The sequence below is a fragment of the Gastrolobium bilobum genome, unplaced genomic scaffold (assembly GCF_033153095.1).
Source record: "Gastrolobium bilobum isolate Gb01-03AN ecotype WA unplaced genomic scaffold, APGP_CSIRO_Gbil_v1 utg41872, whole genome shotgun sequence".
NCBI classification, from domain to species: Eukaryota; Viridiplantae; Streptophyta; class Magnoliopsida; order Fabales; family Fabaceae; genus Gastrolobium; species Gastrolobium bilobum.
In genome coordinates, this window is record NW_026896659.1 from 93,545 (window position 1) to 113,423 (window position 19,879).

The window sequence follows — 19,879 nt, forward strand, 5'->3', positions numbered from 1 at the left end:
ACATCAGCAACATTTTACTCGGACATCTATGTTGTTTAGTCCATTTGGCATCACAGGTATAGCAAATGCCCAATTCTCTCTTCTTTGCTAACTCTTCATTCGATAGCTTCTTAAAAGGTATATTAGACAGAGCGTGTTTACCTCCTAATGTTGGAGCTGTGACTGGAATAGTTGGTGTTAAACTCGCTGAAACTGATCCTCCACTACCCTCATTAGTCTGAGACCAACGCTTCTGGACTTTCTTAACCCCAGAACTCAACGAAACCTTCAATTCAGAAAAGTGAGAATCATACACTGTCGCCAGGTGCATAGCTTGCTGTAATGATTTAGGTTCATGAATCTCAATGGCCCTCCTCACTTCCGCGGTGAGTCCAGACACAAAGAAACACATCAATAACCCATCACTCAACCCTGACGTTTGATTCATCAGCTTCTCAAACTCAGACAAATACTCTTTCATTGACCCAGTCTGCGACAATTTAGATAAAGCTCCCGTCAAATTGTTTTGTGGAGCAACCCCAAATCGTTGCCACAACTCAACCGTAAATTCTGCCCATAGCCTAATCGCGCCACTCTTGTATTTCCATTGAAACCAAGAAGATGCAGACCCTTCCATCCTCAAACCTGCCAATTGTACCCTCAATTCTGGTGGAACCTTCTGTAAGTCAAAGAAAATTTCGGTTTTGAAGAGCCAATTGTCTGGGTTTGTTCCGTCAAACAACGGAATCTCCATCTGCACAAACTTCAGCAACGAACGTGGATCTCCCGTTGAAGCACCATCAGAATAACCTGAACCTAAACCCTTTCCCGTCGCAGATAGGTTTGTTTCCAAGTGAGAGGAATCCATCGTGGTCTTCTCCTTCGCATGCAATTCCCCAATCGATTCATTCAATTGTTGCATCTGAGCAATTACCAAAGCGATTTGACTCTGTGATTCATCAAATCGATGTTGTAGTGATGATACTTCTTCCGCCAGATCCTGAATCTTCATGATCAAGAGCTCACAAGATGAAAGCACCAATGTTAGATCTCTCTGAGTTAGAGAGTCTTTCTAGAATGAGACAGAACGACAAAATAGTATTTTTATTCAAAGTGAATTCCAATCGGTTGCAATTGCCTATTTATCCAACATCTGTACGACCATTCTATCTTACCACTTTACACGTGTAGTCACACCTGTCCTATTCTCTTTGTATCTACCTTTACAATATATGTTTCCTATCATCTATTTATTCTCTTACTCCTAACAGTAATGATCCCTCAACTTTGTAGATGGCACCCTTTCTCTGCATGACCTTCTTTCTGTTACTTCTCCCTCCCTAACAGTCAACTTGGGAAGAATAATGGGACGAGTGATTCTAATGGCACCTAAGATAAATGAGTTAGAATTATTTTTCCACCTGTAAAGTTGATGTCACTAGTAAGGCCCATCTCATCAAACACAGTCAATTTATATTAAATTGATAGATACTTTTTAAAAAACTATATCCTTTTAATAATTTTTATTTAATTTTGATAAATTAACCTCCAAACAACATAAACGACTTCATAGCAAACACACTTCTCAAACAAAATCAAATTATACAAATCTATTACAAACATTTCCAAACTCGTCCAATATTGTATTATTTAAGCATAGCTCAACTATTTAAGCATTTTATTTTGGATGCAAATGGCTTCACAAGGTCACTTAATATGTACCATAAACTTCTAATGGTAACCTTGGCTTTGCAAATGCCACAAGTGGCTTAGCTTTGGTGGTATCTCCTTCAAATTCAGAGAGGTCAATGCTATATTCATTGGGTGGCACACTCCAAGTGAAGCAATGCAACAACCTTGCAAATAACATCACAGTCATTGCAGTTCCAAGCATGAATCCTGGACAGCTACGCCTTCCAGCACTAAATGTCATCATGTCCAACCTTGGCTCTGTTAAAACCAAATTAGACTCATCACTCTTAAGATGACGTTCTGGTTTGAACTTAAGGGGTTCTTTCCAAATTCTTGGGTTTTGGCCAAGTCCTTGTCTTCTTAACAACACATGGCTACCCTTTGGGATAAAGTAATTAGCAACAACTGTGTCACTCATGGAAACATGGGGAACGTTAAAATCCACAATGGGATGAAGGCGAAAAGCTTCTTTTGCACAAGCCTTCACGTAGTTGAGCTTTGGAATATCTGATTCTTGCACTAATCTTCTCGTACCAACCACATTGTCCAATTCTTCAATGGCCTTTTAAAGTAGCTCAGGTTGATTTATCATTTCAGCAAGTCCCCATTCAACTGCATTTGATGGATTATCCACCGATGCAATCATCATTTCCTGCAACAATTTATGATTTATGTTTATTGAGAACGGAAAGAAATTTTAAAATTTAAATATGGGTGTTATAATAATAGTATTAATTAAAGGTATTAATTAGAGATAAGACTCGTCCTTAAAACAAATAAATAAGAGTGTATTTATTCTTAATTTAGTTTAAAGTGCACTATTATCTTAAACTATTAAAATTCAAAGATGGATACTTTCTTACCTACTTCACTTTACTCACTTTATAAGTTCTTTAAAATTTCCCATTAATTAGTATCTACTATGTGAAATCAATGCGCTTAAAATGAAGAGTTCATTTATACAAGAGTTTTGATGATAACAAACAAGCATAGAAGCGACGTCAAAGATAATACAACTCGCAACAATCAAAAGTCCAAGGAAGCAATTCAAACAAGACAACAAGAGAAAATCATTCAACACACAAGATCAAGATTGAAACATGTTCTTGAGAGCTTAGATCTAAATGTAAAGGTAATTGATTAATGATGCATAAATGAGCTCAAAGGATATTTAAACTCTATGCATGCATTATTCATGTCATCAATCACTTCAAAGCTTTAATTATTATGAAAAGACCCTTAACATATTTCGTAACCTCAAAATATTCTTTACAAGTCAAAGAAATACATTAAAAGTGATTAGAGACGAAAAGGAATGCATTACAACTCATAAAACTGCATTATAGATGTTCTGTCAAGAAAGTATTCGAATACTTTCTTGATGGTATTTGAATACTTGTGCTGAGAACAAAGTATTCGAATACCTTAAGAAAAGTATTCGAATACCAGATGAAGTATTCGAATACTTCACGAAAAGTATTCGAATACTTACTGGACAGTGAGCAGTGTAACGGCTATAAACGACTAGTTTCGGTCCAACACCTATATAAACTCATCTATTACGAACCAGCAAGCCAAGTTTTACTGTTCCATTGATTTTGCAATCATTCTTGATCATTCTCATTGATTTAAAATCATTCATTACTTGTTCTTTCTCATTTTGATCATAAAACTCCTTTGAGCTCTATTCTTGTGCCATTGATCAATACTCATAAGCTTCAACTTATATAATCTTAACTTTAAGAGTACAAATCCATTTCTAAACACTCTTATTCTGTTTATTTGAGTTGAGGGTAGTGAGACCATAGTGTAAAGGTTGCTCATAGCCTAAGAAAGTGAGTGGAAGTGTAAGGGTTTCAAGAACCAAAAGTCTTGAAGGTTGTAGTGGTTTATCAAGCACCCTTGAAGCTTGATCATTAGTGGAAAGTTGAACGGGCGGCTTCAATCTGGACGTAGGTCACGGTGGTAGTGACCGAACCAGGATATATAGTGTTTGCAATCTCTCTAACCCTTTATCTCATTACATTAGCATTATTTGATTACTTGAGCTTATTTAGATTTACGCTTTGCATATTATTTGCTTGTATTGATTTATATTCTCTTAGCCTTACTTGTGTATAAATCATATTAATTCAAGAAAATCTTTTTCAAGAAAGAAAGTGAGGCATTTTGCGAAAATAATTTTAAAACTCAATTCACCCCCTCTTGAGTTTGAGGCCACTTGTCCAACATACTATAACTGAAAAATTCATTATATAAATGAACCCTCCCATCCAATAATAGGGCATTTTCTACTATTATATTATCGGAATCAGAATTTCTTTTATAAACTTAATCAACATAATTTGTATAACTTATAGTGGCATAAAAACTTATCTACGGAAAGTTTTTTCATGACAACAAAAATAATATCAAATTTTTATTAGTTTAGACAGTCAAGTACTATACACAAAGTCACAAACTGTACGTGTATTTACCCACACAAAAAAGTCACAAAGTGTGTAGAAGTATTTTTTAAAAATATAAACGATACTTTTTACAAAAAAGATTTAATAAAATAAATTCATAAATAATAAAGAAATTAAAGAATTATTATTATTAAGCCACCAGCTGGTGTGCATTAGTGATAAGGGACTTGAATAATTAGCTTACCAAAAAAAAAGGACTTGAATAATTTACACGAGTGATTATAAGTTCAAATATCATGGCACCAATATTGTATTAAAAAAACGAATTATTGTAACATTAAAATTAACTTAATAGAAAAATATAATTACACGTCCTTATTAGATCGATAAAGCATCTCAGTTAATAAACTTTGTCGTATATGCAAAACATTAATCTTCTGAGTTGGATGTTACTAAAATAAAAAACTTACCAAAAAGAAAAGAAAAGATTGCTTTAAAGTCAATAAATAATAGTATATTTAATTAAACACTGTTCAATTTTAGTAAATTAAAATTACTAAATTAAGGATAAATAGACTATCACCTTATTACTTTAGAGATAAACATACTCAAAATAAATAAATAATAATCACTCAACAAAATTAAAGCAATTTTCAATGTCACACTGAGAGTGCGTTTGGATTATATTTTAAAAAAGTTATTTTTGTGCCCTACTTATTTTAAAAGTGCTTTTATAAAATTTAAAACTATTTAGATTTAAAAAAAAAATATTTTTTGAAAAAAAAAATTTGACTTTTGACTTTTGCCTTTTTGATAAGCTAAAATTTTTAACTTCTGAAAAAAGTAAATTTTTGACTTTTTTATGACTTCTGCTTTTTTTTAGAAGCAACATTCAAATGCACTTTAAAATAAAAGTGCTTTTTTTGGAAATAAAAAAAAAAACTCCTGACTAAAAAAAATTCATCCAAACTGATCCTAAACCTAGAGGGCAATATCAGGTAATATATGCAGATGAAATCACATGCATTGATTTGCAGAATGACGTGACCACGCCACCAATTTTCACTGTCCCCATTCATGATGAGTAGTGTGCCACCATGTTTAAGTGTCAAAATTTGGAAGTAAAATTAGAGGAATAAGAATGGTACCGTAATTTGAGATTTAATTTCCTCCTCAGTCAACAGTGCGTTGTTATCAGCATCTTTTAGTGAGATGAGAACATCAAGCAAGTCTTCTTCATCTTTCTTTTCCCCATTCTTCCATTGCTGAATTCTTTCCTTAATGATAGGATCATGATATTTCTTTACTATCATAACAGCACTCTTCATGTTCTTCTCATGACCATCCAAGTCAAGTCCTCTCAAACATGGCACGTAATCAGAAACAGAAAAAGCAAAGAGGTATTTTAACACAATAAAAATAGCTTGAACATGCTCCATTTCCTCAAAGCCTGGTCCTCCATCTTCCCTACCTTTTCCAAAGTACCCTTTATTGAAAACCAACCTCCTAATCACGTTCCCAGCATAACTCTGTGCAGCAACCCTCACATTCACAAGGCCACCATTATTTTTGCATTGGTTGTACACATAACGAACAAGGTTATCAGCTTCTTCCACCCTTTTGTCGTGAAGCCATTGATGTCTGAGTGGTGAAAGCAAGTCATTGCTAAGCACTTTCTTCATTTTCTTCCATTGTTCTCCAAAGGGTACGAGTGCTGCGGTCAGATATCCGTTTGAGACATGCTCACTGGACCAGTTCAAGGGTCTTGAAGCAAAAATAGCATCATTTTTAATCAAGAATTCACGTGCAATTTCTGGGCTTGTCACAGGGATGACATGAACCTTACCTAGACGGATGCATGCAATTTCGGTGTCTAGATCATTCATCAGCTTTTGTATCCATCTGAATGTAGGCTTGTTTGCAAGCATTTCAGGAAGATTACCAACTATAGGCCATGGTGTAGGACCTGGAGGGAGTTTAGTGTTTTGGGGTTTATCAATGCAGTAATATTTCAGGACTTTGAGGAGGAGAATAAAGCAGAGTAGTATGGGAATGAGATCCCAAAACCCTAGTGATAGATGGCGAGAATGTTGAGAGGCAAATGCAGGTTCCATAATTTGGAGTTGGGTTAAAGAAAAGAGTGTAAAAAAGTATATTTAGTGTATTCTATTATATAATGGAGGGTTATCCTCCGTTAGAAAATAATATAAATCATTAAATTTTTTTTCTCACCAACAACTAAAAAAGGTTTCTTATCAATATCTTAAATTTTTGGGTAGAATTAATTCTTTAGATGATATAAGAGCTTAGATATCAAAAGTTTGATCATCACCATTCTGATTTAATTAATAATTATTTTATTATTATGGATCGTTTCTTAGTAAATATGGGTGAGCCTATATATTATTATCCTTGAAGTTTAATGGACTCTTTCGTGTGAGAGGCGCATGTTAGAGAAATATATAAACTATTAAAAAAAATTATCACCAAACAATTTTGGATTTTAGATTGAATTGATTCTTTACGTCCTTCCGTACACGCTTCTGATAGTGTGAGGGAGGTAGTCCTCAAATAAACAATCTCTTCTAATAGTGTGATGTTTTCAAATAAACAATCTCATTAAATTGCTTGGTTGGTATTATGGGGTAAATAAATATGGTAAATATTAAAAAATATAATGTTTCCCACGATTAAATTACCTAGGGAGAAACATTAAACTCATACCAAATTTTTTATTTTAGATGAATTGTTTTTAAACAAAATGATTTCCGCCAAAGAAAAAAAAAATATTTTTGTTTACAAAAATATGTTTTACTTGAAATATATTAAAAGAATATTTTAGGGAAAAAAATTCTAATCAAATTTTGAACTCACCATTATTATAATGTTAAGATTATACAAAAAATTTCAATTCTTTTTTTTAAAGACTTTTTATATCAAATGTATTACACTAATTATTTAACATAAGAGAAATTATTTATTAATTTAATCCACAGAACTTGTGTTAATTATAGTTAATTACACATTTGCTTACCAAAAAAAAAAAAAGTTACACAATTTGAGGATTGCTTTTACACGAGACTCCACCGTTGACAACTGCTCGGGAAAGCTTAGTTGCGTTCGGCCTACGTGGACAAATGCAACCAACACTAACCTTTGTGGATCCATCTGGAGGCTTTACCCAGCAAACCATTCTTAGTGTTATATTAAGGAAAAAGTGTGTGTTATTTTAATTTTAAGAGGGAAGAAGAGATAGATAAAGGAGCAGAGAGAGTTGACAAAATAAAATAAAGATGTGGGTCCTACCTCATTTTGAGAGTGAAATGACACAAGTTGTGTCATTTGAAAGGATAAATATTTTTCCCTTATATTAATTATAATAGATACGAAATATAAAATTAGTTATATAATTTTAAAAGGAAACAAATATGATTTATTTAGAAAATTAATGTAATTAATAAACAGAAAAATATTTCTGTAGTTAATGCAAATAAGTTATCTGCATTTACTTTCAAAACGACGTCGTTTGAGATTAAAAGATTAAAAAATTATAATTATAAAGACTGTAATAACCCTGAAATAAATTAAAATTACAAAAATATCATGATTTTTCAAAACAACGTTGTACTGGACTTACTGTAGATAACTTATCTACAATAATTGCAAAAAAAGAACCCATTAATAAAATACCTAATATATAAGAGGCGGAAAACTTCATAAATGCTCATTGATATGACACCTAATTAATTTCTATATTACCTTGTATTTTCTTTTGTAGTAATTAACTTTCACCAAATTGATATTTAATAATAATCATCCACCTACCACCAAGTAGCACCCAATTTTCTTTTTTCTGTTTTCTTTTTTCTTTATTCTCATACTTACCTGCCAAATTCATCTCAAGACAAATTGATTATTAGTCTCAATGCTTATATTTTTGTATTTTTATTTGACTAACAATAAAACAAATAAAATAACTAAGCGTAACATAATGAAAACTATAAATTGTTGGCTTGCCTCCCATAAGCGCTTGTTTTACGTCACGATCTTAACGTACCTGACTTGTGATCATGGTGGCTCAAAGCATTGGTTTAGTGATGACCAAGCCCTCTCATTAAAAATTTGTGTCCCTCCATAATATTCCTGTGCATATAGATGAGATAAAGTATCCTCAGGAACTCTAAACTTGGCTTTTATGTGCTTTCCCTTACTCTTGGGCTTCTCTATTTTAACCTTTGGCTTACCTTCTCGAGGAGAATTCTCTTTGTGCTCTTCTTCTCCTTTCTTTTCACTGATATAATAGACTTGATCTTTCGGTTGAGCTATAGGTGAGGGGACTTCTTTGTCAAAGAACTTGATAAACTTTTATATTTATCCCAAGTATTTGTTATCTTTAACCTAATAATTTAAACTTTTGAGTTTAACTGGTTTTTTATATCCTCATTCGTCAAATTCTTGACACATGATTTATTTGTATTTACAAGGTAGCAACTAGACGGATAATTGCAGGCAAGTGGGGTACTAACAGTGGACAAGCCTGCATTTCTCCAGATTATATTATAACAACAAAAGACCATGCTCCCAAGTTGGTATGATATTTTCCATATGTGAGTTCTGAATCTATGTCTTTGTTTATTTAGTGTTTGGTGCCTCCTATTTCTAGATGGACACCCTAAAGACTGAATTGGAGAAGTTTTTTGGAAATTAGAACCCGTTGGAATCAGAAGATATGTCTCGCATTGTGAATTCCAACCACTTTGCTTGCTTGACAAAGCTCTTGGAGGATGATAAGGTTTTTGGGAAGATTGTTTATGGAGGTGAAAAGGATGAAAGCAAATTGTAAGCTCGCATTGTGGATTATTTTGATATTGCTCACTACAGGAAATTTGGTATCCAACGTCGGTTTTGTGGAGGCGGTTGGTGTTAAAGCAGCTGATTTAAAATATTTTAAAATGCAGATTCCATTGTTTTCTTTTTTAAAAATTTAAAAATACAAAAAATAAACCCTCACCCTAAACAGTAAACAGCGCCGCTGTCATTTTTTTCCCTCTCCGTCGTGAGAAACATCTCAACAACGCTCCTCACTACAATGCTTGTTTGTTGATCGAGTCAGAGTCTGATCAGATCGGCCCTTGGTTCTCTCTTCTCTCTTTCGATCTTCCTTTCCTTACCGCATTTCTCAACAACCATTTCCAATTCCACGCTAATGGGTACGCTTTCAATTCGAATTCAATTTTCATACTCATCGATCTGATTTATGCATTTTTTGTTTTTCATTTTTCTGATCAACACTTTATTCTTCAGTTATTGATTTCGTATTCTAATTCCCATCAACTTTCAATCTCTTATACAAGATGATTTTTGGTTATTAACGGAAAATGCCAATTACACTTGGCATGCGTTTTTGTTTTTGCCTTATTTTTTTAACTGTTGTTTCTATTTATTATTATTAATATTAATTATTATTATTACTATTGTTTTCAGTTTCGAGTTAAAATCTGTTTCGGATTTATAAGAATTGGTGATGTGATTAATGTTGACAACTTGATCGATAATTTATGTTTTGTGTGACTTAAATATTGGGTACTGCACTAGGTTTAGAATTTTGCTTTATGTTTTATTGTTAAAAGGGAAAAAGAAAAGTTAAGAAGAGAATGCCAATTAGAAGGTTGGTTAATCTAATTATTCTATGGTAATGCCAATTTCAATGCTAGTTGAAGTATTGGGCTTGAGTTGCTGAATGGAGTGTGGAACCAACGAACAAGCATTTAGGCTTGAGAATGCCAATTAGAAGGTTGGTTTATCTTTTATTTTTATTTTGCTTCCTGAGAATCGAAAGCACCAATGGAGTTTTTTTTTTTTTGTTGATACAGTGTGGTAATTTTTAATCGAATCTGTAATTAAGAGTGTTCTTCTGTTTTTGTGTGTGTGTGTGAATCTGAGGTGCATTTAGGTTTTAAAATTCAATTCACAAGTCCATTGCAAGGAATATGGAACCCTATTAAAACTCATGATGATCAAGACAGGGCTGGTGCAGAGTTTGACGCTTCTAATGGGAGCAAGTCGATGTACGAAGCCATACCTTTTGCAATTACGACGGGAACTTTTACATCTGGTAAGTGCGGTGTGCCTGTTAGTGTTACATTCATTGTGATTATATTCCTCGTTAAGCATTGGTATCTAATAGTGTTTTGCTATTTGCTTTTTTATTTTTATTTTTTAAATGAAAATAATGTGATTAAGACTGGTCGAATGTTGCTAACTTGAGATATTTTTCATTGTTTTCATATTTTGGTATTTTGTGTTTGAGAGTAAGCTTGAGTATCTGCTTACATAAAATTTTAATAAAATATCCCTTTAGGCTATAGAAATTTATTTTTAATTCCAATTGAGGTTTTTCTCATCAGTGATTGGAATCTTTCGACAATATTAAACCACCTGAACATGGAATTCATTCAACTTGAATCAAAGACAACAAGCCTAATATTGGTTCTGTATTTTTCTTAAGCCAATACACTTGGAACCTTCTGAGGAGTAAACAGGCCTATCAGTCCCTGTATAAATTTCAAGCACTGCATTCAATTTCTTGCTGCAAAACTTTGTGAGAATTTAAACAATTTGAAGGCTTAAAAGAGTATAAATCATGTTAATAACTCCACCTTCGATCTTGTCCCCAATGAACTGTATGTTTGATCATGTAATGGTAAACAAGATTCTTTTCAACACGGATTATAGCCTATCACAGAATAATTATAGTGACCCCTCGCTTGCGATCTTCAACTCATTGAGTAATCTTTTAAACTACATTCTCTCAAAATGTCATGTGTCACTGCTAGAGTTTAATCTACTGCGACATACAACTGATTATTGCTTGCTTCTCCATGTTTCCAGATTTCTCCAGACATAAGTACAATAACCAGACGTGAATCTATCATTTGCATCAAATCTTGCCCAAATTTTAACAATTTTGTTGTGCCCCTTTCTGAAGAATAAACCAATTAAAGAGAATAATCAGTCTATCTAATTAAAGTAAAGTAAGAATTAGGATCCTAAAAAAATGTTAAATAACAATAACAATAATTCCTTAATCAGAATCAATAACAATAACGCCTAATTAATCCTGATTGTTAAATAAGTTTTCATAACTCCTCACTTTGAAACTCTAGAAGTCCATCATAATCTTCATTGTTGAACATCACATATTTATAAATTATATAGATCTTACTACACAGCTTGCATGTAAGACATTATGAACAAATTGTTTGAATTGAATATTATTCAATTTTTATGCCTATACCTGTTATGCAAAAAGGGATATGGCCAGAGTCTCCAAGCTTCAAAGATGTTGGTATAGGGAGGATTCCTTCGAGATGGAAAGGAGTTTGCATGGAGGGTCATGATTTCAAGAAATCCAAGTGTAATAGGTGATCATACATTCTTTTATAAATTATTTAAGAAATATCTTATATCTATTCATGTCATATTTACTATTGCAGAAAACTGATAGGTGCAAGATACTACAATACCCAAACTTCATTTGATAGTAACCAGACACGTACTCGAGGAGCCACAGGCTCCCCAAGAGACTTTAATTGACATGGGACTCACACGACATCAACAGCAGCAGGAGCCCTAATAAATAATGCTAGTTACTATGGTTTAGCACAAGGAACAGCAAGAGGTGGCTCACCTTCTACTTGAGATGTCAAGTTTGTCACCATGACCGATATTCAGAGGGCTTCTCTTCCTCATGCACTTTGTGGCCGTGATATTCTTGGTGTTGCCAAAACTGGGTCTGGAAAAACCCTTGCTTTCATTATCCCGGTGAGTGCTTCACTTCTCAGGTTAATAATTAGTGTGATCTCTTCGTAATTATTGCGTGTCATGAACTCAAGTTAGGAAGCAAGAAATACAAGTGAAACACCGCGAAACACAATGCCATCATTTTACTTCCAACCGAGTTGCTTTTAGTTTCTATTAACTATATCAAGAAGCTCATATTCCAGCTGCAGATCTTCCAACGCCATGGACCTGCAAAATTCCCTCTCGCAATCAAGAAGCTCATAATTTTTTTTTTTTAAGAAATTAGTGTGATCTCTTCGTAATTTATACTTTCACTGATGACTAATCTGCTTTCATCAACTTAAATATGCAGGTGAACTCCAAATTGCTCAAATAACAATTGTAATTTCATTTAACATCAGCTACATGGATATGAAGCCTTACATTACAGAATTGGCAGGACTCATAGCTCATGAGTTAGATGTTAATACTTCACAGGTTAGAAAATGGTCACTAAAGCACAGGGACATTTGTTGCATAGTTTCAACGTAAAGTATAATTAATAATTTTGATGCAATAAAAGGGTTTAATTAGCAATATACATAGACAACCTTGGCTTGAGGTAGAGGTCCTATATTTGAATGACATGATAAATATTAAGTGCAAAATTTGTATGTTACATGCTATTTCTGGATAGACAACCTTGGCTTGTTGCATAATCTGGAATTGAGCCTAATAAGTAATAACCCACTTTTGCAATTGGTTTGGTGTTTTTGACCCTCTATCACATAAAATACATATTGTATTTTTAACTAGCTTTGTGTGTTTTTGAAATTTCTCCTATTTGCACATTGCAGGAAAGGTGCAACTCCTAGACCTCTTTGGAATGCAGCGTCTCAAATTCTGATGGTTGTGGGATACATATTACTCGCAATGGCTGTGCCCGGTTCCCTTTACATAGGGTCTGTTGTAGTTGGCTTATGCTACGGAGTCCGAGTCGCCAACTCGCCATTACTGTCCCGACAGCCTCTGAGTTATTTGGCCTCAAATATTATGGTCCCATGCCTCTTTTCTGGTCTGCTTGCTGGCATACTATATGATATGGAGGCAACTCCAACCGTAGGAGGAGGCAATACTTGTGTTGGAGCTCATTGTTACAGACTAGCATTCATAATCATGGCTGCATCTTGTATTGTTGGGTTCTTCTTAGACATTCTATTGTCAATCAGAACCACAAAGGTTTTTAAATTGATTTCTAATTGTATTTAGTTTTTTTTTTATATTTTATTGATATAATGACAGGTTTGATTATATACATTGAATGTATTTATGATCAATGAAATCATTGTAAGAGTTTGAGTCAAATCATTTAATTTAAATGAATTTTTCAATTCAATGGTTGCTTAAAATATATATGTTTACCATCAAAAAAAAATTATATTCATTGAAATCACCACAAAAATTTAATAAAAATATAAAAAAAAATTGAATTACATGATTTAGCGGCGGTTCTAAACCGCCGCAATTAATAAAAAATTATTTATTTTTTTAATAATTGATGGCGGTTTCTTATATTCAGCGTCGGTTTTATATTTGGCGTCGGTTATTCCGACGGTTGCAGCAAACCGCCGCTAAATTATCTAACGTCGCCACTTCCTGCGTCAGTTTACAATTGGCCACTAAATGTTTTAGCGGCGGTTTAAACCGCCGCTAATTCCAAAAAAACCGCCGCTAAACAACAGTTTTGGTGTAGTGGCTGGTATATATATATTGTAATTGTGTTGGATTATTTGTGTGTATGGATACCATACTGGTTGCTGGTACTATTATACTCAACATCTTGGAATATTGCTCTGTATGGGTTATTTTGATATTGCTGGTTTGTCCTTGTGTAATTGTATTGGATTATTTGTTTGTACGGAGATACCATACTTGTTGCTGGTTTTATACTCATCATCTTGGAATATTACTGTCTATGGATTATTTTGATATTGCTGCTATATATATATATATATATATATATATATATTGTAATTGTGTTGGATTATTTGTGTGTATGGATACCATACTGGTTGCTGGTACTATTATACTCAACATCTTGGAATATTGCTCTGTATGGGTTATTTTGATATTGCTGGTTTGTCCTTTAGTAATTGTCTTGGATTATTTGTTTGTACAGAGATACCATACTGGTTGCTGGTATTATACTCAACGTTTTCGAATATTACTGTCTATGGATTATTGTGATATTGCTGGTATATGTATTGTAATTGTCTTGGATTATTTGTTTGTAGAGAGATACCATACTGGTTGCTGGTATTATTATACTCAACATCTTGGAATATTACTGTGTATGGATTATTTTGATATTGCTGCTATATATATATATATATATATATATATATATATATACATATTGTAATTGTCTTGGATTATTTGTGTGTATGGATACCATACTGGTTGCTTGTACTATTATACTCAACATCATTTTTATATTACTGTGTATGGATTATGTTTCCTGGGATGTATATTGAGTTGTCTTTCATTATTACTCTGTATGTATTATATGGTTTCTGGTATATATATTACAAAATTTCTTCAATTATTAGTGTGTATGGATTATATAGTTGCTGAGATATATATATACATGTCTTGGGTCCTTCGTGTGTATGGACTATTTGGTTGCTCAGTTGCACTCTCTAGCCTATTAAGTAATCTATTTCTGTTCTGTTGAAATGAGTTATTCTTATGTGTATAAATAGTACTTATCATGTACCTGTCTCTGTTAGTAACACAAATATCTGCAATTCTCCAACTAACTTTTCTCTTCTATTTTTGCGTTTTCTCAACATACATTCTTCTAATTAATTAATGGATTAATGTATGTTATTTTTTCCCCACTATATCAGGTTGTTGACTTGGGCTCTCCTGGAATAAGAAATTCCTCCCATGCTAGTCATGACCCTTCTGATGGGCCAACAACATCAAATCAAGCACCCCCACCATCATAATCTTAATTTCCCAGTATTTGGAAGTTTTCCATAGAACATGTATTTTGGATATTACTGGGTTGTACATGGAATTTGGTTATTTGGATGTTGACATTGTATTTTCAATTTTTATGTTGTTCATGCTACAGCAGTACCCGGGTATTTTTTGGATGTTACCAATTGCTTAGTTTTGCATAGAACCTGGGTATCTTTTGGAAGTAAGCTAGGAAGTACCTAGTTTTGCATAGAACATGGATATTTTTTTCCCTGGTTATCTGTGCCCGTTTTGTATATATATTAACCTTTGGTATATATGAATATCACTGTTTTCCATTTTACAGAATGAATGACGTTTACTTTTTGCATACATATTCTCCATGCACCAATGTTTATAAAGCCTTGAATAAAATAATATTGGATTTTTCAAATAAAATAATTTATTAAAAACAATTTCACTTTTTAAAAAAAAAATTAAATACGTTTCAGATGTGTGTGGTAGTACGTGGTGATTTTTTATTTTTTCAAAATAAAATAAATACGTTTAAAAAATAAATATGTTTCACCTTTTTTTAAAGAAATAAAAAAAAATTATTTTATCTTTTTTATAAAAAATAAATACTATACTCTGAGGCGGTTAACCAATTGCCAGGACTAATTTTTGCATTTGTTTTCAAATAATTTCCGACCTCTCATTCCACCACATGAAACACCGCTATATTGATTTAGGAGGCGGTTCGTCTAACCGCCTTGAAATCAGTTTTTCCTTATTTTTGGAATAATCTACGTCGACTTTATCCGCCTTAATAGCCGCCCTTGTATTCTTCTGGCGGATATTCCAGTGTTTTTCCCTAACCGCCTTTGTTTGCCATCTCGACAGTCATATCAGATGCGGATGTTCAACCGCCGATCGAACTATTTCAAGGCGGTTTTAACCGCCTCTGAACGTCAAACCAACAGCCTTTAAATGCAGAGATTGTTGTAGTGTAATCCCTTAGTACTTTTTCATAAAATAAGCATTAACGCAAGAACCTACAGTTATAGAATTCATAAGTCTATCCCTAGATCATACAAATTCCAGCAATCAACCAATCAGAATCATACACCAACATCCCTACTGTCATGCACAACTCATATGTTTATCTACGAGTGATCAAGTCATAAATAAAGCTAATCATAAATATCAGATTGATTGCATAATTTAAAATCCAGAATGTGAATCATAAGAAAGGTAAACATCAATTAAGAACCCATTGGTTCGGTCTCATCTTAACTAATAACAGGAATTTAACTATGCATAATTTTAAAAACAGAATTTAAAGATACTGAAAAATAAATAAAGTTCATGATGAAACTTGATTAATTAATACGATCAATGATGCAAATTGCTTCCTTCCTTCCCCTTTGCCAGTGTTCCTCTTCTGCCACGACTTTCGTTTCGTCTCTGACTTCTTTCTTTCTTCGCGTTCCGAAATAAGCCACATATTTGCTCGCGTTGTATTTAAAGGGAAAATTTGGGCTTCGAATTCTGGACCAGCTCGCTACAGTGAGTTGCTCAGCGAGCAATTTTCTCCTCCTTACTCACTTGCTCGCTGAAGCGAGCAGTGGAGCGAGCTTGACCGAATATTTTTATATTTATTTAATTTCATATTTTTCTTGATATTCAGCCGATGCCAACTGCCTCCTCATCCTTATCAGGTTAGTGATTTGTTATTCTAGTCTGAAACAACCTGAAACAACAACAATGATTAGGATTTTATCTATTTGTTGGCAATTTACTATCTTTGAATATTTTATTTAATTAATACTATATTTTAAATTATTTTAATTATTATTTGAACCATATTTAATATTAAAAGCATAGTATATTTGACACTTATTAGACCGCAACTAGAAAACACAAGCTTGGTCTTTACAATAGAATAGATAAAGGAAAAAGGAAGAAGTTTTGTTTTTATTTGGAAAATGGATAGAGGTAGATAAAACATTTTGTGCGTGATTTTGCTCTGATCTGATGTCCGTAATTGTGTAGTGGATTTGGGTTTTCTAAATATTTTCACGCTTTGATACCCATGGCTAAAGTATCGTGACTAAAAGACATATTTTTCTTTTAGCGAAGAAACAAATTCATAACATATTTTTTTTACCATAATGATGTATTTACTAACCCAAAACTTAAAAATTGGATGATAATCCAAATAAGATTGATGGTGGAAGAAGACTTACGAATTCGTGAATAACGAAAGAAGAGAATATTTGTTCAAATGGACGGGCCAAATTAATCTGCTACTTGAAATTATATAAATATTTATAAATAGCCAAAATATTACCTAAATGCAGCAAACAAGGTGTCAAACAGTAATAAGAAAAAAAAATCGTTTTTGTGATATGGAGAACACATTCATTAGGCGTCAATTGATATCCACTTATTGATCAAGAAAACAAAAGCAAGTTTTAGATTAACAATTTTTGGTTTTAAAAAACTTAAAAAATGGCAAAATGTGTATTTATTTATTTATTTATTTGAAGAGGCCGGTAGTGCGGTGATTACTAGTTAGATAAAATCCTCTCTAAAATAACGATTTTGTTAAGTACAAAAGATGTGTGTTTAAGAAAAAGAATGACAAATATAATTGACAACATAAATAAGTCAAAATATGTATTTTTTTTAAAAAAATTGTCTAATAAAAATTATAAAATTGTAAAAAGATATCCATTGTGTAAAAAGTGAAGCTAATTTTTTTAAACATAAAGATAATATAATATAATTTCTTTCCTCACAATATTACAAAAATTATATATGAACGCATATCAAGATTAGACCAATGATTAAGTCAAGACTAGGCTAAACTGAGATTTAGATAAATGCATAATTTAAACATTATGCATAAATAAATCGTAAATCAATATTATTATATCAATTGCGATTCTTTTAACCGCGAATGAAGTCGTTTTAAATTTTTTTTAACTATTATTAAACTACATTAAATATTTATAAGTTTATCATGATGAACTAAAGTATGACATCTTAACTAGTTGGTTCCTTGGCGCTGAGTTAGTGGGGTTGGACATGTGTTCGATTCCCGCTGAATGCATTCTTGGGGAGGGTGCTGAACCTTTAGCTATCACTGACTCCCGCACTCCGGATTAGTCCCATAGCCGGCTCAAAGAGTCGAATCTTGTGGGGATACCGGAAAGAGCCAACTCGCCTCAAAGAGGTAATTAGGGTTGGGTAACTCCAAAAAAAAAAAAAAAGTATGACATCTTAAAAATGTTTCAGGCCTTCAAGCCATTTATATAATTCATATTTTAATTCATTGTTTTTTTTCATGATATTACATTATTTATATTTGAAAGCCCCTAGTCATAGATTCATACGATCTAATTAAGTTTATGACAATAAATTTATAAACTATATGGAGTGAGCGACATACTGAAATGATTTACGGAAAGGGGATAGGATCCTCTCCTTTTTTTCGATTGTATCATTCTTAATAAACGTCAGTACCAAATCATTGAAACCCACACAAAGAGAGTCTCTATTTATTGAATTGATCACCAAAAGGTAACACTTTTATATATAAACATCAAAGGCCAGATATATGTTTTGCAAACAGAAAATAAATGTGTCTAACATAGACACATTTTAAAACAAAAACAATGAAAACCAAACATTAGACAATTGACACGGAAAGAGACTCTTGAAATATTATAAAAAGAACAAGAATGAATCATCTTATATCTTATTTTAATATGATCATGTCATATAAAAAAATGTTAGTCATTCAACGATAGATCAATAGTCAGCAATTGACATGATCATTTTCTCTTCATCTCATGAACATTGTCATCAAAACTATGATTGTTAATATGTTCATGAATGACTGAATTTCTCACATGATCACGGTCATGTTAAAACAAGACATAAGGGATTCATTTTTATTAACACAAATTTTCAAGGGACTTATGGGTTAGGCCATAGGCCACTTTGGACAATATCAGCTCCAAATGGTAGCATCTCATCCCCACCACCATTGATAAAGTTCATAGACCAATTCTGCTTTTGCATGGCGTCCATGTTGGTCTCTAGCCCTTGGTCATGATCCATGTGTACTTGCTTTTCTCCACTCACAGTTTCAGATCCATTTTCAGCCACTAATGTCCCCTCTTGGGCTTGGCTTTGATTGATCTTTCGTTCAATATCCTTCAGGTTTTGATCAATCAACCATGAGATATCATTCAAATCAGTCATGTTAGCATTGTCAAAAATCTTCCCAGCACCCAAGTATTGAAACATGAGATGGGTCATCTCTTTCTTCCTGTTTTCATTTATTTGTTTCTTCAGCTGCTCTTGGGCTTTTTGGATCCTTTGCCTCAAGAAGCTCTCATGATTCAGCATCTTTTTGCTCTGTTCCACTTCAGGCATTCTCCTGAACCTGGACACCACACTTTGAACTCCACATGGAGATGGCCAAACCTCTGGCTTAGGATCATTTGGATCATAGATAATAGCACAAGCTTCAATCCCACAAAGGGTGCTGATTTCATTAATCTTCTTCATCAAACCTATTGAGAAACATAACAAGATTCATAAAGAGAATTTAGAGAAAGTGAGATTTTACTGCATGGTGATATGTTTATGATACAAGGCTAACACATGTTTATATAAATTAAAATTAAAGAAACTAATCTCTAACCATCTTTCCTTTTCTTGAATGCTGCCTTCCTCTTCGAGTCATTGGTTATGTATGTAAGCTCCACCTTCTTTCTAGTCATGGTAATGATCACAAAAGAGAAACAAAGGTGAAAGAAGGAAATTGAGAAAATGTTTTTTGATGTGCTTTCTTACACCAGTTGTTGTTATTTATATAGAGAAATTTTAGATATAAGAAGATAGAATTTAGAGCAAGTAATTGCTAGTGGCATTCATTTTAGGTTCACACTACTAGTGGGGCACCATGTGCATTGTCTTAGCACAAAAATGAGTAATTAAAGAGACTTTCCAATTAAGTATTATATAAATGAATTTCC

At 33.0% G+C, this 19,879-nt stretch overlaps 1 protein-coding gene and 1 pseudogene across 1 annotated transcript; both read right to left on the reverse strand.

Annotated features, from left to right (window-relative positions):
- Nucleotides 1-1,690: 1,690 nt before the first annotated feature.
- Nucleotides 1,691-6,193, reverse strand: LOC133301337 (isoleucine N-monooxygenase 2-like; annotated as a pseudogene).
- Nucleotides 6,194-18,812: 12,619 nt separating this feature from the next.
- Nucleotides 18,813-19,624, reverse strand: LOC133301338 (agamous-like MADS-box protein AGL80). Its single transcript, XM_061500964.1, has 2 exons — nt 19,546-19,624; nt 18,813-19,414 (listed from the first exon to the last, which is right to left on the reverse strand). The coding sequence occupies exons 1-2, from the start codon at nt 19,622-19,624 to the stop codon at nt 18,813-18,815; spliced, it is 681 nt and encodes a 226-aa protein (XP_061356948.1).
- Between the last annotated feature and the right edge of the window lie 255 nt (nt 19,625-19,879).

Bases quoted from the DNA above. Each gene is read 5' to 3' on its own strand.
- LOC133301338 (XM_061500964.1), bottom strand. From the start codon at position 19,624: ATGACTAGAAAGAAGGTGGAGCTTACATACATAACCAATGACTCGAAG. The intron at 19,415-19,545 runs GTTAGAGATTAG...GTTTCTCAATAG, and splicing joins ATTCAAGAAAAGGAAAGATG to GTTTGATGAAGAAGATTAAT.